Here is a 25139-nt window from a genome sequence, read left to right as displayed (position 1 = left end):
GCCAAGAGATAAACAATCATCGTATTACAATAGTGCTAAGGCAGCATGTACGTGTAACACACAGCAGTGTAGCACGTACCTCGTTTATCCTTTAAATAAAGGATTTAATTTAAGTAAAGCGTTTTTGTTTAGAGTTGACGAAAAACAGCTACAGGTTTAGCAGGTCCTGTAGTATGAGCTTTTTTCTGCTTTGAGGAATTTTGACCACCACTGTATCAGGAGGTTCGTGCCGAGTATTAGTTTCTCTCAAAAAGGTCTGCTTAAATACAGCAAGTGTTACAGTAGAGCTAAAGCTGCTTGCACAAGCTAGAGGTTAGTTTATCTCCTTGAGGTACCATGGAGGACATTCAAATTTAGACGATTTACCCGACCAGCTAATCACGGACCAGAATTCATCTGAAATACTTGCGGCCACTGCCGACGGCGAAAATTAAGCAAATCTAAAAAACAAACTAACTATACAATTGTTGCATATTTTGCTTTCAGGCAATGCAATAAATGATTTTGGCGACTTAGTTTTATTACTTCACTTTTATCAACGACCTAGAAGTCTGCTGTAATGATTGGTGCATGCAGTTGGTGTCGCATGAAATGGAAAGAGTGAAAATTTCAAAGTTAGCTGGATTTATTAATACGTCGGAGGAAGGAATCTCACCAAGATTTAAAGTCTCGTCATGGAACTACAAGTCTTATTGAAACTTGAACAATATTAGGTAATAGTTGGCCCGCTTTATGCGATTATTCCTCCTTGGGAATGACTTGAATTCATGGTTGGGGTATTTTTATGCAATGGAACATATTTCGCAGCAAGGGCATCTTGTGATAATTTTTTTATTTAACTGTTAGTAGCTTTTGTTATTTTAGTCTAGCTGTGCTCTATTTTATCTCCATTTACCTATTTAGCAAGAAAGATACTATTATTTTCTTCAAGTGTCTGTGTTTTGGTCACTAATAAATGCTAAGGTCAAGAATCATTCAGCACATGTATAAGTTAAAAGTCTTAAAAGTAATAAAGGCCATTTTAACGGATGTTTTAGGCTGAAGACATAATACTTGGTGAATAACCGCTTTTATTCAAATTACTTGCGCCTATCTTTATTTCTTTTATATTCTCTTCCATAGAACAAAAACTAATTAGTTTTGGTGTTTTAAAGCTTTTAATGCTGGTTAATAAAAGATTGCGCTTGCTTTTAACTTACCTATTCGTAAAACACCTGAGTGCCAAATTCATCATTCATTACCAGCGCTTTGTAAAAATATCATCCGAATTTTACCCTAATCTTTACAAATGTGTCCGCATCGCAAAAACAAACATTATTTTTAGTGTTTTCACAAACATCTAAAACTTACACTTATTTTCTCATCGTTGAGTGGTGAGAACTTTAGTTCTAGATTCCGTTGTTCGCATGCTAGTCGGCAGTGTTGAATAACAATATACGTACTAACGTAAAATAAAATGCTTATTTCAATTGATGTAAATATGCAAAACAAAACTGCTATGCATTCTCAGAGATCCTTGCAAAATTTGCAACGTAGATATCACGCATCTTTCCGTACTTTTTGCTGATATTTGTTTATGCTGAAGAGATGCCTGTATGCTTGAACCAGATCCACAATGCAACCACCAGCCTCCTCGGGCTCCCGCATGCCTCTACCAGGACAATCGAATCCCTCCGTACGTGCTCCTCCTTCCTCATCAACCACCGCTCACGCTGGCCTTCCCTCGCCATTTGACTACCCACCGATGCACAATATGGTTCACGGTTTTCAAAGCCCTCAGCAACCACCACTTAAAGAGGTAGCTTCACCAGCAGCCACCTTGCCCTCTGCCTACGACATGGCCGCAGTTTTCATTTCCGCCTCCTCCTCCGCTGCCGCCGCTGCTGCCGCTGCCTCTGCCGCTTCACTGCGCCCCTTCGGTCCGTCCGCTCAAAAGCGACCCGCTGCCATCTCGCCACTAGCTCTAGGTTCCGGTGGAGGCGGAGGTGGAGGTAGTAGCCCTGTGATCACAGGAGGCAGCGAGTGTGATGCTACTACTGCCTCGCAGTCGGACGATGCGGAGGTGGATGGTGGGGCTGGCGGGGGCGGCGGTGGCAACGAAGCTGACGGCGTCTGGTCAACGGAGATTGAGCAGTATTTTCAGGAAGCGCTGGAACTTTATCCGCCATGTGGCAGGCGAAAAATTATTTTAGCAGAGGAGGGCAAGATGTATGGTGAGTGGTAACATTGTTTTTTGTGATGTTGTGCTTATCCTTTTTACAGCCTTTTTTGTCCATATTTTTTAAAAGTGGTGTGAACAGATAATAAGGCCATGTCAGTCTGCCATCTTATCTGTCTGCTTACTGTTCTACCTGATTCATCCTTATATCACTTTTGATAAGATAATAAAGGCGTCTTTTTAGTTGAATGAAGACATAAAATAGTAGCGTAATATTTACGGTGCTTTTACTTGTATTTTCAGGTCTTTCTTAGAAATTTCAATGAAAGCGATGCTAATAATTAACAGCTAGATTAATATTTATTTTGTGATAGCTGAAGATGGCGCCAGTCAATTCATAATAGGTATTTTTGACAAAAAGACTCTTAATTTCGGCTAAATATTAACAAATAACACAATATTTGCATAATTTATGTTGTTTTTGGCTCCTAAAAGCGTGTTTCCTAGAATGAATTTTAGGCTTTAACTCTTTTATTTTCAATTACTAATCTACATTCCCCTCAGGCGAGTCTTAAATGTTAGATAAGGTAAGGGATCACCACTTAAGTTGAAAACACTCTTAGCTTGCACCATAATTGCACCCTTCAACAAGGAATTACACTCGATGATTTTTTATTGCTTCCTATGTTAGATTGTTTAAGCTATTAGGATTATTTCTTCCAGAGTTATGTATACATCACGTTTTCAATCCGATTTTGTTGCTAGTACTTTGTCTGGCTGATATGAATTGGTAGCCATCGCTGCCTTTCTGGTACAACTGTATCTATGCGTTTGCAAGCCTTAATTTTTAAATGTAAGAGTTTAATATAGATTTATAGGCCTGCAAAGCTAAGATTTTGCAGATCTAGCACATCACAGGATAATGTTTACTCTAAGTTTAGAATGACCGAGGAGAGGGCCATTGAAATGACCCCTTGCAGGAATCACAGTCACCTTTAGTTAATGAATCGGTTATTGTGTTCGAGCATGTAAGTGCTCACAGAGAAAAAAACGCAAAGCTCCAACTTGGCTTCGAATAACTTAGGTACCTTGTGTCCTTATAATGTGTCTTCAAAATCATCAATTCGTAGCTTAGCTTCTCAGTTGAATATAAGTAAAATTGGGGCGACCGCCACTGGATTTGACTAAACCAGAAAGTTTTTTGTATAAATATTCTTGCCTAATCATTAAATTAGCCCATGGATCTTACACATCAGTGTAGGCGGTGAGGCACGTCACGCATTAATGGTACATTTGTTCGTGGTTGTGACAAAATTCGCTGCTCAATCACTAGTGTTGGTTTTCGCTTACTGTATTAAAAAAAAGTTCCAAGACCTTTTAAAATCAGCTTTTGAGAGTATTATATGAACTCTTCCAAGACTAACCAACGTCTTCAGTCCCACCCTCCTCCTTGTAAATGTGCATGTTTCAAGTACCTCATCCCATCAGAGGGCCAATACCTTCAGACAGCTCCATAGTAGCATACACCTTTAATACCTGTTTACGCCACTGCAAAACTAATTCCTTTGTTTCGGACTTTTTTTGAGAGAAAATTGGGTTATTATTTATGAGCAGTGTGTACGCAAGTTTCAAGTGCCTCATGGATTTGTTTGGATCTTACTGGAGATTTTCTACCTTTCGGTAATTGGTTGATAAAGTGGCCATTAACAGAAAAAAATGTCTTTTATTTGTTTTGCTCATGAAGGATCTATGGACGTAAAAATGGAATACTTCCGGCTATTATAATCTCCACTTCCCACTTATGTGACCTCTCCGTCACGGGAAAGGCAATAAATTCGGTTGTAGTGGGAGTAAGGAATTTAGGCCCTTTTGGGATAATGCATTTGCGATTTGGCTGCGATTTCTTACAGCATCTCGTCTAAAGATGCACCATTCCACAGGAGAAAATCACTCAATCCATCTTATCAAAATCACTTGCTTTTGATGGGTGGTCGGGTGAAGCCAAACTGTCATACTGAGAGGGAAATCGAATGGGTGAAAATGTTGGCGTTGACAGCCCGCCAAAAGGTCACGAATTGAAATCCTAATTAGTTTTTTTTTAAAAAAAAACTTTTGACTAGTGTGGAAGGAATCTAATATAGATTTAGTGAGTGGTATATTTACTATTTAGCCAGCGCACTAATTGTAAATTCTGAATCCCTCAAATCTATCACACTGTCAGGTCTTAAAAGTGCTAAAGGCTGTAGCGATTCCTACAGCTCTGCATAAAAACAGACTTTATTAGAGGTAAAATGTTCATAAAACCTTCTCAAAATAACTGTAAAATGGATATCTAAAAGGTTTTGGCACAATAATGAAAGATTATCTTTAAAGTTCTCCCTACTGATTAATGCCAACGGAAATCACCAGAAATTTAGTCGTGATAAGTGGCCTCCACTCATTTTATTTGGTAAATCGGCTTTTGTAGTGGGCACCGTGGTAAATTTCTAGTACCCGGAATTGTTAATTATTAAATTATTAAGTATTTTTACTCCTCTTTTCTATTGATAAGTAAAGAATAACGTTTTCATTTGTTCACACTGATTGTGAGTTTTATTGGAAATACCTAACTCTAAACCATTTCCAATGTTCGTTGACGAGTGACTTAACAAGATTTTATTGCTCCCATGAGTATTTATGAATATTATTGTAATGACCATTTCTTTTTTTAATTCTTCCGGAAGATTGCTATTTCACCTTCTGCATGCAGAATTTGCCTGATTAGCGCCTTAAGTCCCTGGGATTGAAGCTTTGCAAATGCCAAAATTGCCATTCATAATTTTTGACCAGCGCAGCGCCTCTTGGCCTTTGTTAATAGCAGCAGTTAATCCATGAATCGGGCTGAAGTGGAAAACAACTGTCAAGCTGAAAGAAATATATCGCTTATAATTCGGTACAGCCCAATTTCGCACCACTGACAAACGTCACCTGAACGGGCCCTCTCTGTTGTGCATTTAGGGTTCGCAGTGGACGCCCCTTCTGCTTATTCCATGATCGTTAAAGAAGGAAAGAGTGAAAAGTTGTCCAAATTAAAATAAATTCAATGCATGGCCTCGTTCAGCCCATAGAGGGTTCAATTTCCTACTTTTATTTCGTCTGTTTGGTCTTCTATCGCCATGTAATTTGCTTACTATACATGCTATGAGAAATACGGAACCGAAATGGTACTGATTGTAGAGTTCTAATTGCAAATGTCAATCTGTTGTCAGGTGAAACAAACGGTAGATAATGGTTGGCCAGACAATTGGGCAGAGTTTTTGTGCTCCGTTACCAGTGCTTCGACCAGCGAATACGTGTATGTTTATTTATATATCGTGTGGAATTAGGGCTTGGGAAACAGATTTTTTTGCTATAGGCAAAGCCATATTGCATCAGAGAGCGCCCAGACGTGGGAAGAAGGAGCGAACCGGTAAAAAGGTAGGGTAATGTGCAAGCGTGACTCACCTTCCATCCTGTCTTACTTGGGGACCTACTTTGACTCTTCTCCTCTGTGGCGACTGTCATTAGCGCCGCTTTAATTTGACCACCTACCGCCCACGAGGCGGTCTTGAACATCTGCCGTCTACGCGCCTCTTTCCTTCTTTGGGGTTGAAGCACGATGGTTGAATGGTTGGTTGATTACAGCAGCAGGGTCACATTGATGCATCATGTGTTGTCTCTTTCACAAAAGAATACCAGTGAGAGTATACGCCGGTTTTGGATGATATTAAACCAGTTAAACGAGTTAGAGCATGACGCCTACATCTCAAAGTAAAGCCAACTGAGACAAGAATCCAAAAAAGTGCATGACGATTTCGTTAAAGCAATAAAAAAGATGTAACTGAAGTCCAAAGTTCTGAAGAAAAGATGGATGTGTTAGTTGCACGTAGTTTGTAATTCAAACCAACTACACACTTCTGAAGACCCACAATTACCAAATGATATTATATCCAAATCACAGAGGCTTTCCACTTACACAGAGTCTCACTTTTTATCTGTAGAGTAGTGACTTTAAAAGCTTTAAGACCGAAGGAGCTGACGTTGAGCATTTTGGCATAATCATAATTCAGCCAGCAGACTTTTTACCTCTCTAGTACACGAAATAATTTAATGTTCCTGTGTGTTTAGCGCTCACATCGTTGGTAGAAGCCCATCCACCCACCCACACACGCCGAAATTAGTGTCACCAGCGTTGGCAACTCCGAAGACACTTGACTTACTTGGGGGCGGAACACTGCTTGCTGCCCCGCATTCCACGTAATCACCCAAATTCTTTTATCCACCACTGTGAGTGCTGTGAGCGAAGGCACAATGTGCCTGGTTGAGTGTTTCGGTCTTGACAAACTGCCACTTTTGCGTTAGTGAGTTATTCATTGAGATTTGGCGGTTTGAACTTTCTTTCTCTCCTATACCTCGGTGCGACATTGTATGAAGATCTGATTTATCTTCTAAATTGGCCTTACTTTCCACTTACACATTATCGGATCCTGCATGCTCAAGACCAGCGATGGTGATTTTGGCCCCAACTACCGTTGGCGCGAGGCACATGCCATCCCAACTCATTGATAATCTATTAATTAACGATTGTTTGCTTAACATTTTACTATTTGAATTGCGCATAACTGCAAAGTCAGCTTATTACGTTTCGAGAGATGTATCATGATCCTCTAAGTATAAGCGCTTAGGGATGCCAATTCATATAGGCACTGAGGCCAAAATAGTGGGTACTTTTGACCGATTAAAGTGCGTTAAATTCCTAAATAATTTTTCATCCCTAATTTAACTTTCTGAACATATTTTTAAAATGTTAGATTTTAATTCGGCTTCTCAAAGAACCGATCCATTCCTTAATAGGTAAAAGCTCACCTCGTACAAAGGTGGGACTGGCTCCAGAACTAACACAGACGGCTGTTTGTTGCAGCATGACCAATAAGTTTCGTTGGGAAATGCCACGGTCATTTGGCAATTAAAACAGAAAAGACACAGTAAATGTCAACTTCTCTCCTCCTCTTCCTCCTCCTCCTCCTTTTTCTCCTTACGCAAATTCATTTGCTCTCAAGATTTATACACAAGAACCGAATTGGAAGCGGAGAGTGGAGGGAGCTGCAATTTTTCTAGTGAAACTTAGTTACTTTAAAAGAAAGAAATAAATTTTTTAGAAGATAGGCGGTTCTACAAATTCCAACTTTCCTATGGCCAATTTTGTAGCCAAGTTGCACAGGCAAAGAAAGATTTTATTCTATTCGGTGTTTGAGGTCTCCAAGGTAATGAGATTAGACCATTGACTATTTTCCGTAGATGGGTATACAGCGACCAAGTGAACATAATTAAGATGTTTAAGGATGTTAAGCAAATAAAGTGAGGAAAGCGTATTGACAAAAAATTTCTACGATTTTTGAGAAACTCTCCTCTACTGACTCGTTACAAGTCATGCAAACTTGTAGAATGTGCCTCCTCACGTGTACCATAGGGTGAATGCGTTAGTCTCCCGGGAAGTCATTCATTGTCTCTCTTTGTCCAATTCTCGAGGAGCAGACAGATCTAGTCAATCATCCAAAGGAAAGTCCTATCCGAATAAGGCAAGGCGGTGCAATACCTCATCTCACTTTTCGCATTCCTCATGACTTACTCGTGAGATGATAGGGATTGAGACACTGCCCCTTCTCCATATTTATCCTCTGCACAGTCCTCAAATTATAATTTACTAGGTGATAGTCACCTATTCATGGCACTAAATTATCCCATAACCGCTCGCGAAATAGACTGAACAGCTGGAAAATAGAAGTGAAATAAAACTGAGGAGTCTCTTTTCTTCCCATGTTAAAATCAGAGATTGTGCTGGTGATCAATTTAATAAATAATCTGTTTAAAGCTTCCTATGCCTACTTATTTATTATTTTTAAGCAACTTCATTTTCGCGTTCGCTTTTCTTCCCATTTACGAAACCAGCGTTTCGAATGCCCTCATACACTAATTTGGTGATAAATTATTATGTATTATAAACGATTTCTATAGTCGGTTTGACGTTTTTCTAAGCCGTTTCATGTTTTGTTCTCTTCAATGTTGACATTTGAATGTTCACCTCGTTGGCAGCCATAAATAGAATAATCAGCATTATCATTGAAATGAGTAAAACAATTTGAATTTATGTTGCGGTTCATCTGCCTTAATTTTCAAGAACCACACGTCATGGATTTTACAAATGCTGTACTACTAAAACTTACTATAAACTTCGCCAATTCGACACCAACAGGCCCGGACTATACGAACGGTTTAGAACATATGTCAGCCTTACATGGACACCACCTGGGACAGATTATTCTTGCAACTTTTCGTATGGCTACAGACCACTGCATACTTTGTACTTGAAAGCCTTTGACAAGACTGCGTTTTTTTTCACTAAACCCCTATGTTATGTGACAATTGGAGGGACATTAATGTTTCCTGCGCTTGACTTAGTGCGCAGCTGGTTGCAATTTGCGACAGGGACATGTCCTGCAAGGGAAAGCTCTCCTGCAGCCCCATACACACAAAATAAAACGCGATTTTCTTGCACAAATTGGAATCAAATAAGACTGCAAACCTTTAGCTTCCTTACAAAATTGTAGTAAAATTTTTTTAAGGGGTCACGATTGTTGTTTGATTTGTAGCTCTCGGAATTGTACCGTATTTGAAATCATGGTTTGGTCACAGGAATTAAGGCTCTTGTGATTGAACAAGCACTTCATATCTTAGCCCAAAACTTGGAAAATGCTTTCGGGCTGGTTTAAATTGTAATAAATCGAGTAATTATTAACCAGCCGTTAAGTAATTCCAACCAATTATTGAAATAACTTCCATCGGGAACTTCTAGAAAATTAGCCAGATGTGTGGAGCTGATAGACTCGTTTTTTTGTGCAAAAGGTGGTTTTAAAATGGCTCAAGGGTTTTACCTTGTAGGAGTAAAAGCAGGAATAAAGTCTGCATTGGAGCATGCTAAAATAAGTCTGCATGCATAACTTCGTAAGCTCTTCATTTTTTTGCCTTCATTTCTCACCGTCTCCATTGCTGTCGGCATATGCCACACTGGAATTTGACTCTCCTTACACAGCAACTGCATCAAATTAGCAGTCACGCACACCCCACGGAGGAATGCAGCGGTGTGATCCAATTATGAGTGTAACCTTTCATCACCTCTAGGAGTGTGCTCTCTTACCTGCTCAATTACATATGAAGTAGGCAGGCAGGCACGTACACGCCTATCTATCCTTCTCCTTCACAATGCAAATGCGATTTTGAATGACTTGCTGTGGGATTGTGACATTTAGGAGTCACATGCACGTGTATAAACGAAAGCGCGATTAGTTGGCATAAGGAATTTAAGTGCTTTAGTAGCACTTTCGATTCCTCTTACGAGACTGGGTTTTTGTAAATGTTACACCAAATTTTCCAAAGTGCCTCAATGGTATAATTTCTTTCGCTGGGAGTGGCTTTGAAATGTCACTGACCTTCAGTTCAGATGGTGCAGCTGTTTACCTGAAGGCAGCAATTCACGCATTATGCAGAGAACCGAGTAGGGAATGGGAGCATAATAAATGGCTCTCTGCCCTTGCTGTACTTCTGCCACTAAGTGGTGGTAGTAGGCCAACGAACGTTCTAGTTCACACTGTAGCTAAATGATTTTTGCCATTTAAAAGGGATGTAATGAATGACACCTGAATTGCTTGTTGTGATTTCTACCAAAATTGGGTATTGCAATGTAGATAAATAAAATTGGCTCCTCTTTATTGATGCTGTCATCATCAGGCATCACCATGATGCACCCTATGCTATGTAAAATATTTTGTGTTTTAAAAATTTTAAATGAGCCTAAAATGATGTGAATAGCTAGTCATTTAAGCCCGTAAAAGGAGGGCGATAAAATAGGGATGGGAAAAAGTTTTCCACTGAGGTTTTTGGGGAAGATCAGTGCATATCAACTGCATATAAAAGGAGTTTAGACTATGCCTGGGATAAAAACATCCATTATTTCGTCTTGTGAGTGATTCACAAAAACCACGCCAATAAATCACAAAATAAACAATCCACCAGGAAAGTCATTTCCATTTTTTATGCTTACATTATAGAAGCACTGGTGTAGGCTGATTGGATAGGCGATTTGTGGCACCAGCACTGACAACAAACGCGCGACATTTGGTTACTTTCTTGGAAGTTTTCAAAAAGATGATGCAAAACTTGGGCTAGCTGAGGAACTGATTCATGAGATAGATGTAAAACTTTTCGATCCTAATCATATTTTTAACGATTCGCGATTCTGCCATTTCACTGATGGCATTTTTTAAGTGTATCGAATCGTGAGAGTCGCAATATCAAATTTCTGCTAAATTAGAAAGCCTTTAGGAAGGTTTCATAATCAGAATTTGGTGTCGCTTGTAAAACTGCTGCACCATTTAAAGTCTAGTTTCGTTTATCCTTGGTGCCGTTTGGGATGCCATGGCAGGCAGTATTAACTGAGGTTTTTATCTGCCTTAGCACCTCACCTAACTTTTGCACAGTTAAACCTTGTATACACGAGTGCAGAAGTTTCAAAATGATTTTGATTTAAAACATTTACCGAATGCTTAACCTTTGAAAATAAAAAGCATGTGACAATTACTTTTTTATTGTGTGGCTGCACTTACTACGGCGATTTAGACTTCCGGAGGGGTGATTGATGGATGGCTGCATGATGGCGCCTTGTTTAAATGCAGATAACTGGCTTATTCAAGTGACCCAGAATAAGTCACATCCTGCCAGAAGCGATAACATTTTTCCTAATCTTTCACCTTACGGTTCTTTCCACCTTCTTATTGCCCTACATGCGTACCGAAATGAAAGTAACTTCAATGTGTAATGAGTAAATCGTATTTAGAGTTAAACAAGGATTAAGGACAAGGGCGGGATAGAAAGTGAGCCAGTGATATATTTAGGTTTCAACATTTATAAAGTGCCGAATCTTCTTATCAGTTTATTGTTTACTTGTCGAAAACCAGGCGAAAGTTTTAGGCACGCATGCGTCTTTCACATGAGGACAAGCACAACACTTGCCAGGAAACCGTCTCACAAAGTCCTATGTACCCCTCCCACAATCGTATCCTATATTCTTAAAGGTGATCTAAAAATGATCATGCATTTTGTTAATACAGGCCGAAATGAGTTGATTGCCCGCTACATTCAGCAACGAACAGGCAAGGTACGGACACGGAAACAGGTATCGAGTCACATCCAGGTGCTAGCGCGGCGAAAGTCGAAGGAATTGCAAGCCAAAATTCGTGATCCTGAGATCAAGAAGGAGACAATTAACCAGTTGGCCAAGCTCTCTTCAGCCCAGATCGTATCACGAGACGTAGCAAAGGGCTTACAGTCCGAGGGGAACGTGAAATTCCTCCCACAACAGCCCCTCCCTTCACCCACCTCATCCTGCTCCTCCACCGCTGCTGCTGCCGCTGCAACCGTTGCCGCCTCCAATCAACTCCATCATGCATTCCATGGCCAACAGCAGCACCACCATCAACATCAGCGCCAGCAAGTTCCCTATCGGCAGGCACATGCGACGAGGAAATTGTCGATTGGGGAAGGCGCGTCTCAGCGAAAGATGATGCGATTAGCGGGTACGTGAGCTATCATTAAAATCGGTTGATAAATGCTGGAATTTGTGATTGCAAGCTAATTAACAATGATGTCACAGGCAAGAGTGGGGCCCAGGATAATGCTGAATTGTGCATTACTTTGTAGCCTCGGGTTACTAGAATCCTTCACCACTTCAAATCAAGCATGCCATAAGAAATTAAAGTGCGGGAGAATATGTACGCTTGCAGATATTCGTCCCTAATAACTTTGATGTTGAATGCCATTCTAAGTTGCTTTTTACGTATGATACCTTTTGTAAGTCAATATTGCCTATTAAGTAATAATCTGGACAATAATCACAGCCTCATTATGGTTCGACCCTCAAAGTACTGATTTATGGGAATCATAAAACTGTCATGAGGGTGGGCATCGCCTTAGCAATACGGGTACTACGGGTTGAAGCGAGTTTTGGAGGAGAAAGTTGTGGGTACTTGTCAAATCAAAATTTCTTTGATTTCCGCTTTAATGCAACTAACACAAGCTTGCTAAGAGATTTAGTCAACTAGGTTCAGATTTGCTCATGATGGAGCCAAAATTCACTTCTTTTTAGCATTACCATTTAGGTGTAAAAAGTATTGACTTCCTGCTCAAAACATGCAGAGAACGTTTCTTTTCCCTTTAAACTTTATCCATAAACCACCTTTGTGTTTGTTTTGTCACCAATTTTTAAGTAGAAGCGCTTCTTGTACTCCTACCATTTAAATGACTATACAAACAGGGGGTTTGGGACTTTATTGCTGGAGCCAAGATACGCTTAAGAGCATTTAAGTATTTTGAATTTTTAAAACTTTGTATGGAAATTTGGAGACGCTTCTTTATAATGTACCTTCATCAATGCTATTGCACTCGTTTCCCAGAGCGCATGTTTTACTGGTAAACCGAGGCTAACACATTCAAGTGCCGCCTCTGACAGTCAGGAATGCCTCAGTGTGTGAAAGTACTGGCACAAATCAGAGTGCACAGGACTCATCGTATTGCGCTTCCACTCCAAAATAAATTAATTGCCTGTCTAATGCTTCTTTTTTAGAGTTTGTCTGATGTGCATACCGCCTCACCGGTGTACTTTCTTGGCTTTAATTCAGTATCTTGCTTATGTGGGCACTCGTATTCTCACTAGGCGACTCAAGCTTTTCACCGCCCCTTTAAAAAAGTAAAAATGTACGGTGATTCTTTACTAATATCAAAATGACAAGTGTTTGGGTCCATTAACACTAAATATCTGAATTGAAAAGGCCCCGAAGCAATTACATGCCTATTAACATACCTTGACCCAGGTAGATGCAAAGGGTCCGATATCAAATTGACAACCCAGTTAAGTGCTACCACCGTAGTTCTGTGAGACATAAAGACATCTAATCTGATCACCTGCTAGGGACTTAAATATTCACTGATTACGTGGCATATTTTCTTCTCTCCGAGTTTGATTATGTAGAATCCTGGATATACTTAATGGCTTACCGATCTGCTATTGAATATCTCCATTTATTACACATTAGGGGATAACAGAACCAACTTATCGCCATGGATAAATTAACCGTTAAATACAAATTGACAAGACCTGCAGAATATGTTTAAAGTTTTATGTTAAAGAAAAGCGCATTGTTGGATTAGTTGCGTACTGCCGTTTTCTGTTCGAAAATATTCTTTATTTAAGTAATCGCGTCTGCCATCACACGCTTTAGGTTGTGTGGCAATTTAGGATTCCTAAAATTTGAATTTGAATGCATTTGTTCCCAATGTTCTTGCCTATCCACTTGTGCAAAATAAGTATTTACCCTAACATTAAAAATTTACCCATTATCGTGAGCTAGAGGGAGTAATTATGCTGCACTTCCTTGAAGAGCTAACATTGTCCCAGGACCTAGCGTCCATGAGGGAAGCACCGCCATTCCTCAACATATTCGCCTGCGTGTGCCTCGCCAAGCTTTAAATGCTCTTTAACTGAAAAGAATTACTGAAAGGAAATGTCTAATTGATCTTGCAACTTCTGAATGCGGAAAGCGGATCGAGTTTCATAGACCCCGACCCAGTCCTATCGAATACATCTCACGGTTAAACTTGTCAAAGAACTCTTTTGTGGTATTGCTCTTGAATTAAAATGCTGCAATGTGCAAAAAATAGACTTAGCAGCGTCAAAAAAGAAACAATTGAGTAAATATTATTTTATTACTACAACCGCGCCTCTTATCGTGCTCGATTTATTCCTTTCCAGTGAGTTATGTTTCTGCTTCAACAGGAATGCATGGAACATTGGACACTCAGGCGCTATTCAATAAGTTTCAAAGACGCCTCGTTTCTGTTAAGCTACCACACCCAATGAACTTGCTGATGAAATGATGTTGCGCCAGAGTAGTCAAGATCTGTAGAAAACCAATAGCTCACCATTGTCGTGCACAGCATTTTCATGTGCGTAAGATGTTATATGACCTCCTGACAGGTGAATGTAGAATAGTTAGTTATTTTCACATGCATATTTTCTCCTACCTAACCACCCATTTCATATGACTCAGTCTGGTGACATAAAAAATTCACTAAAGTAGAATAAAATCAAGGCCTGCCTATGTGTATTTGAATTGGGTAGTGCAACCAAGACCCCCATTGTTTACGGCCGTTGAAATTTGACACTCTGAGTTTGGGATAAAGTGCAGTGTCCTTAAAAAATTGCCCCATTCAAGACGATAGCATGCCTCATTCGTGAGAAATTCGCTTTTAATCTCTTCACATGGAAACAGATTTTCACCACTGGTGATCGAAGCAACTGGCTACTTCTGGTTAGATGTGCGTGATTCGTTCGCCTGGAGACTGAGAAAGTAACGATTTTATTCAGTCAGTTATCTATTGTTTATGGCTTTTATATACTTTACTACGTTGCCAAATTACGTATGACTAAATACAAATAATTTATAGCACATTACTCGTGACTTATAAAACAAAAATTTTTGTTGTTGAGGACAAAAAATTGAGTTCTGTCAGTTTTGCTGATAGAACTGTGGTAGAACGCTTACCATTTTGCAGTTGCTTTATCGTTTATCCAAAAAGATGAGTGGCATCATGACTTACTGGGCGTTTAAAGTGAGTTTTGTTGACTTATTTGATGGTGCTTTTGAAGATAAAATCAAATATTAGTGGAAGGTTTAAACCCTACATTGAGGATGTCACACAGTTTTTATCGGAATCTCAAGAAATGGAACACTTAAAAGTGGGAAGTGAATTAAATGGCATTCAGACCAAAAGCATAATAACTCACAGTGGCGATGATTTATTGGGCTATAAAAAACAAATTTGGTTAGAAACCACAGTCATTCCGCTTACTTCTCTCTATGGGGGGGTGGTTACGAAATGCTGGAATTAACACCAATTTTCGCAGATTATTAATGCAATTATTATTTCATTTGTGTATTCTCTGTTAATAGATCCAGAAGTGTACGACACAACAGACAGTTTCCTTTCCCTCAACAACAGCCAAAATCCTGCTGTGCATGCGGCAAGAAGTGGAGATCTAAAACTTTGTTCCTCCTCCATCTCACAGCGTGTGGTCATGTCTGGACCTCCACCGAATGCATTTCCCTCCGATACCCACTACTCCAGCCTCTACATCCGTTCGCACAACCCTAACCCGCACCACAATCCTCACCTTGCACAACACACGACTCCGCTGCCACCGCTGCTCGAGATGGGCAGCTGCGGCAGTGATAGATGCGTTCCCTCAGCAGCCCCACCACTACCTCAGCATCCGCCACCTCCTCCACCTCCACCACCGCCTGATTTCAGCGCCATGCAACTTGCAGCAGCAGCTGGGTTGGAGCACTACTTTTCCAGTGGTCGATCGTCTTCCATTGAGACGTGCCTCTATCCAAACGCCTTTCAACCACCACCACCACCACTACCTCCTCCGCCTCCTCCTCCACCACCGCCACCATCTTCACAATCGGTCGCACTGACCGCTGCTCCGCTTCCGGCGCCGCTGCCGCAGATTCTTGAGTCCAAGCACTCGCTGTCCGATTTTGACATGCAGCGGTGGATTAATAGATCTATCGCCTCGGATAAACTACGTCTCGTTGAACTCTGCGCTTTTGTCGAATATCCTTGTCAAATCTCAGAATGCGCTGCTGAAGATCTGGTGAGTAAACCTACCGATATTTCTAACAGAAAAGTAGAATAAAATGCAATAGGCCGTTTTCATTTTTGGTTGATTTCTTATAGCCTGCCAGAATGGTTTACCACATTTAATTTGTTGGAATGCGTAGGCATGCGCAGCTTATTGTTCAAATCACCCTAAAGTAATTACAAAAGTTTTAGAATTAATTTCCCAATTTGCGTCATTTGTCTTCGAGCTTATATGAGAATTATCTACTTCTTTTAAGTTAGTTGTATTCCGTCAATCAGTGATTTTCTCAGATTAGCGGTTTGGTGACTTGTTCAATGAGTCTAACTTTGGAGTTTAACCATTAGTTTGGCATCAAGAAGACTTTGAGGATCCTCTAGATGCTTTTCATTTTCTTTGCTTCAAGTTATTAAATCTAATTCCACTTTTTTACAACTACGGAACAAATGCCTCTCAGATGGCAGATGCCTATCAACCAAACTACCCTGTAATCAAAAGTGAACTGAGGTTCATTGGTAATCTACTTGGCCTAAATAAACTGAAACAAATAAATATGCTTTTTTGCTTTTTGGATATTTACCCTCTACACCACAAGTGGCTTATTTACACAATTCAGTTCTTTTTGCCGTTCAAGTGTGTATATGCGTATACGCATGCAGTGATTTAGCTTGCTGTGCGATGTAACAACAGTTGTCATGCAGGGCGATTTGTGCGTATGCACGTTCTTGTACGGGAGTGCGCATACGTGCCCGTCCGCCTCCGCTCATTTCGCCCATTGCCCATCCTGATGATTCCGAGATTTACAGAAGCGAAATTTGCTTGCCAGGCTGCATGGGTGCACGCACGCACGCACGCATGCACGAGGATGCCCACCAGTGAATACGGCAGTGTTTGATGCCTGGCCGTGGGCAACAACGCCTGGAGCGAAGAAGTCAGGAGCCTGCACACGTACACGCACAGGCATACACACACACACACACACACACACACACCCAAAATCCTCTTTGGCCGTATTACCAACACTTCCTCTTCACCTCTGCCCTGTTTCCAGCTTGCATGTCCCTCCCGTCCCCTCCCATCCCGTGCGCCTTTTTCAAGGGGATCGATAGGGCGAATTTTGGAAGTGTTCCAGTTTTGCAGTGAAATGCACGCATATTTGAAGTACGCACGTGAAGGGGATGCGCCTTAGATCCAATTCGACCTTTTTACTTAATACAATTTACATTTTGACAATAACTACGCCTGGGACCTATTTAAGGGTCGCTTTCTATATCAATCTGAGTCGAAGTTATAATACCTTACTTGAACTACAGTGTGGGATGTCATTTCAAAGGCACAGAGACCTTCCTACACTGCGCCATTCTCCGAATTCATATCAGTAATTAAGCTATACTTTTTACAATAGACCTTGAGGTTTCTTTGCACATTTAAGAATCGAAATGAAAACTTATTTTTTACTGAATGATGTGGCGAGTGGATTTCTTTTTTGCTCGTTTTCCTATTGGTGTTTACCGGGCTTCTGTTTTCACAGCAATCCTCCGCATATTTGGCTAGTCTGAATGTCTTTGTAAGCATCAGAGTGGCTGAGCCATGACATAGTCAATCACAATATTGCCTGTAGACGTAATCAGATGGAGCGCAACCATTCATGGTAATTTCTGTTCTGAATGGGCCTTCCTCCTTTTTTAGTCACATTCAAGTCAACTTCTCACTTAAGCTGAATCACTTCACCAGTTCTTTAATTGCTTTTGTGGAGAGAAGGGTAAATTAATTTATACGTTTTGAGTTTTCCTGTATTGAGGAGCTGACGCACCAAGACACGGCAGACGCCAGAAGACACGTGGGTCTGCTGGGGCTTTCTCGACCTTCCCACATACTTGTAATGTGCCGGTGCACGTGATCCAGTAGTAATGGAGAGAGGTGTATGCCTCCATACCTTCCTTGCGCGCATCATGAAAGTTCATGCACGCCCTGCGAGGAGGAGGCGCTACTTGCGGTGTGGCATTTGCATGATGTGTGCACCTATCATACACTTCACTGACATTTTCCCGCCGTTAGTGCTTGAGTCACTGCGTGAATTTGTTGGTGTTGTGCATGAGTGAAGTGGTGCTTTTGGGTATACCTAGCCCTTCGAGCGGTAATTGATTTAGCACAAGTTCCCTGTAGAACAGCAAAATTGGCAAGTGTCTGCTACCTTCCCATCTCAATAGTAAATTTTGTGTCTACTACACCCTTTTTCCTCATCGGCGGCCACACACGGAGTCTGCATTAAAAAAAAACACACCTAAGAAATTTCGTCTGCAACTTCTAGATTTGAGTTGCTTAACTGTCGGTTTCTTCGTTTGAACCACGCGATCATTTCAGATCTGGGAAGTTAACATCTTCAGTAATTCCAAGTGCATCAATAAAATGAACTTATCTCGTCAGTTATTATTCGTCATAAAACTATTTTTATTCTCTGTGGTTCAACTCCTCCGGCTTGACCAAAAGTAGTAATTATGGGCGATGAAGTTGTAAAACTTTTGCATCCTTCACTGTGTACTAATTCGCTCGGGTTCACAGGTGGAGAGTAAATTTAATGCAAGTATACACTCATCGTTTTCCCGTAGAATAAATTTAAATCGACGTCAATTCATTCAAGACTGCCATCGCAAATCTAAATGACCAAATGTCTTTTGACACTGCAACGGGATAATCTCCTCAGCTGGCATCAATGAAGTGCCCTTCTTGCAGATGTGAAGTGCGCCAAAGTTATCACTGCAAAGTTCATTTGGAACGTAGAACTAGAGAACGTTACCAGCGCACTGAACTAGGCATTTTCAGTGATAATTCATTCAAAGTTAAATGAAGATTACCATATAAATGATTGCACAAATCAAAAACTGGTTAAAATTGGTAAATTCGCTCGGTGTTCTTGTCACAAATCAGGCCACGGCTAAGGTAGTGATTCATATGTGTACACCCAGTTCAAATCCGGCTCTATGTCATGACTTGCGGCCTCTGTGGCAGTATTCGCGAAGGGGGTTCACTTCCCTTGTATTTCTTTCTCCCTCTTTCGCGGGATGCCAACTCCCGGCAAGATTGATGGTACGCCCGGCTCCATTCGCGGGTGCGTGCTTGCTTGCGTGCGCGAGCGTCCACTTTCCAAGTGTGTTGTAAGACTATGTGTACCAGCGTAAATGATCGGACCGAGCAACTGTTTCCCACCTCTCCCCTGCTTTGTGCCCACTCACCTACTTACCTTCTTGCCTGTCCACCCTCTCGTGCGTGCATGCGTGTGTAGGCCGAGCGCGCACAGCTGACGAGGCTGCAGTGTGCTTGCACGGACTGATGTGGTGGTTATGTGATGTGCACGGTTATGCATGCTCGCGTTCGAGATCGGTGTGCGTCCGCGCCCATAAGCTGCTTCCCGTGGGAATGTTTCCCTCCGCCACCACCACCGCTGCCGCGCCTTCCGCGGGGCTCAGTAAACCACAGGCCCGTAATTTTGTCAATTGGGAGCGCTTGCACTTTTAAGTAGGGAAAATTATTACCACCTCTTTTGTGCTTAGAAAAACTGCTTTTCTGGTTTCAGCATTGCAAATTAACTGCTCACAAACCTTTTATATACCAACATGAATGAAACTCTGATTTTAACCTTCATACCTATTTGGTAAATAGCAAATTACAAAAGTTGCCGTTGAGGTCATTTGGCAGCACATCCTACTGCCAACTCACAATATTACGCTTTGAATGTTCATAGTCACCTCACAAGGAATCTTTTGTAATCCTCATTAAACGTTATTGCTATATGATCTCGATGTTTGTTTCTATAGTTCCATTCGGTTTTCATTGCACCACTTTGAAAGTAATCTTATTTCTCCTGATTACCGTTGCTATGCTTATCCTTAAGATCTTCATTTGTGAGAATGAGTGAACTAACCCAACAGTTTAATTGTGTATCACCCATAAAGTGCTCTAAAATTAGGCGCAGAAAGTGTTTGTAAATGTAAATGATGATAAAAGAATATCCTGGTGATCTGCTCAAGTTTTTTTCTGAGAAATCTTTCCTACTCTCCTTAAAATTTAGCTTATCGGTCTTTCCATTCTGTTCGGAGCTGACGAAGAACGTCATTGCACCTGTCATTAGGTATACCTACTTGGGATTCAGCTTTTGGGACTTGTTTTTTGCCTATCAGGATTCCGAAAATGAGAAATTTTATGCATTACATGGTCGCTCATCCATCATTTCGGACAACTTAAAGCAAAATAACCTCATTAAGCTGTACCCACAGTACCATTAATAAATAAAATTCGTTTTTAACATGAAAATAGCCTCCAATTTGTCCTGATTTCGTTCGTACTATTTACACTGTACATTACTTCTCACCATTATCTGCAGCTGTCTCTCCCATGGCGGGAAGTGTCAAACAGCTTGACTTGCACAAGGCAGTTATGCAGTTAGCTAGAGAACCTGTTCACTGCCACAAGCAATGAGTCTACTTTTGTTCGATAGTAAAAGAGGCAAGGAATGAAAAGTTCTTTTCTTTAATGTCTTGAGGTGTTTACATTTGCGCTTATTGCACCCTCCTACGATTTTTGTCTGTGTCCAATCGAAGGATTGCTGACTTCAAATATCTTGCCGGAAATCGAATGGAAAATTTGGCTAAGAAACCTCCTCACTGCTTCCTGAATGAGTGTAAAATCTGCTGGAATAAAGTAAATCCACAAGAAGTTCAGGGCATATTAACAAAAAGAAATAGGATAGATACTTTTAGCTCAGGAAATGCGGATAGGCAGCTTGTGTTTCAATGAATATGACTTACATAGAGTAGTGCAGTGCCCCAAGTCTTTCTTGAAGACAAAATAAGACACATTACAAGGATAGAAGATGTATTGCTGCTGTGCAGAAGGGTTGAAGGGTTACTGGCATGGCTCGGAGGAGATACCATCGTGTGGAGGTACTATGGCCGTGCTCGAAACTGTCAAAAGGAAGAGTTAAACTACCGATTAAAGTATTACAACACTAAGCGCATTTTGTCATCGTTGCTTTTTAATAAATAGGATCACCTGAGTAAAAGGTGCCACCCAGACTTGGTGATTTACGTTTGAGTAATTTTCTATGAATCGGATGGGGCACCTTAGATAACAAGAGTACGTTATAATAAACAAGTTACACATGAAGCTGATGAATAGGACTTATGCAACACAGCAAACTCAGTGGCATTTAAGAATTATGCTCGAATTATAATGATCCTATAGGAGGAAAAAAGGCCAGTTTTTACACTTTCAAAGTGTATAATCTAAAGGTCAATGATTACAAGTAACAATGCGGAGCTATCTAATTAACAATTCTGATACCACTTTATTCACGGACCGACCCCCCACCCACATCAGTGACATTCAGATGTGTTCATAAATGCTGCCAGATGATAACACTTCGGTGATTTGGTTCATAAGGCATCGATGGCATCGGCCACGAATGCAGTCGTAAATGACCAAATCAGTCATATGAATGATAGTGGACGACCACGCTGCGCCCCCTTTATTTACCCTTTAGGTTAATTGCTTATAGACAAACAATAGAAGCTACTTTGTACGGGCTTTTATTATCTAATCCGCCGTTTTTTGTGATATTTGACTTCCTTAGGCAGACAACTGAAGAAGTCATAAAGGGCCTCTCTATTAAGGTGAATTTTGGATCTAAGAAGGTTTTTAAAAGCCATTCTGGGATTGGCGTCCCTACATATCAAATTACATGGACAGTTTTGTCCTGCAACTCCAAAAATTCCACTTCTCCTTCTCTAGTTACACATCGTGTCTGTTTGTTTCCTCATTTAGACGAATTTGTGTCAGGGACAAATCGTTAAATGCCTAATGCTACAATTACATTTTATACGATCTCTTAAATGTAGATGCCTAAAATTTAGAAGAGTCCTCTTATTAATAAATAGACGGGTAAATAAATTAGTACTTGTAAAATCACCACTTTAGTAGATTTTGAGAAATACTAATGAAATTTGGGCTTCAATGTATCTGTTGATAAACTGCAGAATTGTATGTCATTGAATACACACAAGTGTTTCTTGACCCTTTTCAAAGACCCTGAATCCGGAGTCAGCACCCATGAAGCAGCACAATTTTGCGCATATAACGACAACCGGCCTGCATTCATCTGATCCCATACTGGAGGAGGTGGATGCCAGCCAAATTTGGGACAAATTTCCCACCGATGGACTCAAGCAGCGCATTGAAGAGGACTCGCCTAACGTCTTTTTCCTTGTGAAACTTTGGGTAAGCCTTGAAATCTCCTCAGCTGACATGGGTGGAAACAATCAACTTGTTCAATTGGGAGGTGTCTGAATTCAAAAAAGCACACTTTTGAATTAAGGTGGTTCTTTTACCCTTTCTTCCAGATTCCATCCATATACTTATTTACGAATGATATTTCAATAAGCTTTTTACCTTGTTATTGCCGCAGCTCAACTCTAGACTTGGGAAATGTTTGCAGCTCCAAGCTTTAGTATACCGGACGTTATATGTACCATGATGAAACGGCGATATTGTTGGCATGGTGACACGTTTGAGATCTTCCATTCCTTAAGAGTGCGCTCCAATAGTAGTGCCATATGATACTACCTCATGAAAAGTCAAAAAGTGTCCTCCTTTTGTCGAAATCTAAACAAAAATTGATCCTTAGGTGTTGCAACATTTGTTTAATAACAAACATGGGATTCTTTGATCAACATGGTTTGCACCCACTCTTGGGTGCACAACTTCCTCCTACTTTAAACTGTGGTTCTTGTTTATTAGTCCCAACGAAATGCAGGTTCACTTCACTGTTTGGCAACCATCTGGTACGTGAGAAGGAGAATCAAGAAAACTGCTACTTTCAGTTTTAGGTGATATTTGTTAGACCTGCGTCTTGACAGAATGCTGTAGGTATGAGAAACTAACAGATTAAATTTCCGCACCTCCATTTCAATGTCCTGGGTACATCAAACCTTCTCGGCATACCTATTTGACATTCCCTTGGAACTGTTTGTGTAGTGAGTGAATCCACACGGTATAGTTTAGTATAAATGGTCACTTTTTACTCATAAAACAATTTCATATCTACATAATAAAAAGGTACAAAGATGAGGCGATCAAAATCTTTGTTGTAGTGATTTTCTGTAGGGGACTGTATCAAGAATTCACTAGTATTTGGTCTTGCTCCTACAACCGGTTGTAATGTTAATAATGTACGATTGATTACACCAGGGAGTCCTTTTTGCCCACAAAACTGATAGATTAGTGACTAATGAAGGCTCTGTTATAGAGCAATCAAGCACTGGTATCGTGTTTATTTATGTCCATTGTAAATTTGGACGATTTTCCTCAAATGCCATTTTCCCAACTTTGCATTTCAGTCAGCCACCGTCCACGCAGCATATTTCTTATAAGAGGACGTAATGTAAGGGTATTTTACTCCCCGACTGTTTTTTTTGCTCCATTATTTGTCTGTCGTGGTTTACGCGCACTTTTGTGTTGTGTTTGTGTATAGCCTTAGTTTTGTATTTAGTCGCTGTCAGTGCACACACACCTCTGAGTCAAGGTAAAGGATTGCACATACACACACACACACTCTCATCGCATGTTTCCTTTTTTGCCCCGCAAAATGCCTCCCTTTTCATTACAGGCCGACATCAACACCGAACTTCCCGAGGGCGCTAATTATGCTGTCTCCTCTATGTAAGTGCCATCCCCTATTTCTCAAGCATTCAGCATTACAGCATCATTCGTTGGTTCAATTAACCCATCTGTAAAGTAGAATGCTCTTCTAACGTCAACAAACATCAACTGCCATCCAACTACATTACCGATTGCGCAATTAAGTAGGAGGTTATTCTCAGCATAAACTTACAAGGATGCTCACCTATGCCCTTTTATTTAGCCATACGAACGCAAGCGTGGTTCTGAGTGCATACTTTTTACTGTTATTGAAGTAAAAATGATGGCAAAAAAATGGATAATTTTCTGCCTGACTCATTACAGATTTCCGACCATCATATAGCACAAGCGTTGTTTGATTATAAGGAGTAAGTAGTGTTGTTGCATTGTCAAACAGTAATGGTGGCAGTTTGCTATTCCACCATTATCTTCTGCAATCGCAGATGTACAACTGTTTTAGTCTTTAAAGCCTATGAAAATGAACAAACTCGGATAATGGGAGTCTCTGTGTGAAGAAAGTTCATCTTATTTTTGGATAGTCCACTTTCTAAATAAGATTATGGTAAACTTATCCTGACCTACTTACTTAAAATGTCTATTTTTTAGCGAAAATTCTATACATTTATTTTTGTCAAATTATATAAATGTTTTGAGCATAGCTTAGTTAGGGGCTGCACTTTCCGAATGTGTCCACATGCTTGGCAATGCGATCACAATTTGGCTTTTAATCTTTCAAAGATTCGAGGGAACGGAAGATGTGCCTCTACTCGTATCCACCCGACTTTGCTCCTACAGCTCTCCATTTGTGGAAAAACTGGAGGTAGGCAAATTGCCTCCTACACCCCCCTCCCATTCTAACCGCAACCTACTGACCCAAAAACATTATGTCTACTAACAATTTATAAGTAAAACCTTTCCCTATGGCATATTGCAGTACGAAAGCCCAGTGCTGGAAAATGGCCGGTACGTGTACAAACAACTACGAAGCCCGATGTGCGCATGCATGAAGAAGTTCATTGCTAAGTTGCTCAAACTATCGTCTCTTGCTGAAATGAACCAAGTGCTTGAGAATTTTACCATTCTCCAAGTAAGTTAAGGGGAGTTTTTCCAGTTTACCAGTTGCGTACAGCAATATGGAGACAAATCGCTCGTCAAGGTATAAATATGCCACTTCAGATTGTGACGAATAAGAATACAGATGAAGTGCTGCTGGGTATTGCCTACGTCCTCGAGGTATCGAAGTCCCTGCGAGGAGCGCAGCACAATATCTACCGCCTTGCCAAACCTGACATCTCCACCAACCAGCGACCGCCCTCGGTGAACCTCAACGGCCAGCCACTCCCAGCCACCTCCACGGTTGATTGAACGTACCGTCACCCCAGCTCTGTAAGCGCCCTTCAGAAGTGTGCCCGCAGGAACCTCATCGCCCACCCACTAGACCCCCGCCCACCTTTTGTAATTATATCTTTTCAAATCTCACGTTTGACTGCGTTGGATATTTTCATGAATTTACTGTAA

General features: G+C 40.7%; 1 protein-coding gene across 1 annotated transcript; it reads left to right on the top strand. All coding sequences in view use genetic code 11, as the record gives it.

The window, feature by feature from the left end:
- Positions 1-1615: 1615 nt before the first annotated feature.
- On the top strand, positions 1616-24986 carry EGR_04616 (Transcriptional enhancer factor TEF-5; the record flags this gene model as incomplete). Its single annotated transcript, XM_024493865.1, has 10 exons — positions 1616-2213; positions 11341-11805; positions 15238-15944; positions 18858-19038; positions 19213-19418; positions 22011-22202; positions 23590-23642; positions 24360-24441; positions 24556-24708; positions 24798-24986. The coding sequence occupies 10 exons, from the start codon at positions 1616-1618 to the stop codon at positions 24984-24986; spliced, it is 2826 nt and encodes a 941-aa protein (XP_024351793.1).
- Positions 24987-25139: the final 153 nt, after the last annotated feature.

The sequence above is a fragment of the Echinococcus granulosus genome (assembly GCF_000524195.1).
Source record: "Echinococcus granulosus chromosome Unknown EG_S00029, whole genome shotgun sequence".
Classification (NCBI taxonomy): domain Eukaryota; kingdom Metazoa; phylum Platyhelminthes; class Cestoda; order Cyclophyllidea; family Taeniidae; genus Echinococcus; species Echinococcus granulosus.
The sequence above is the reverse complement of the archived record's forward strand: the minus strand, read 5'-3'. Positions and strand labels throughout refer to the sequence as shown.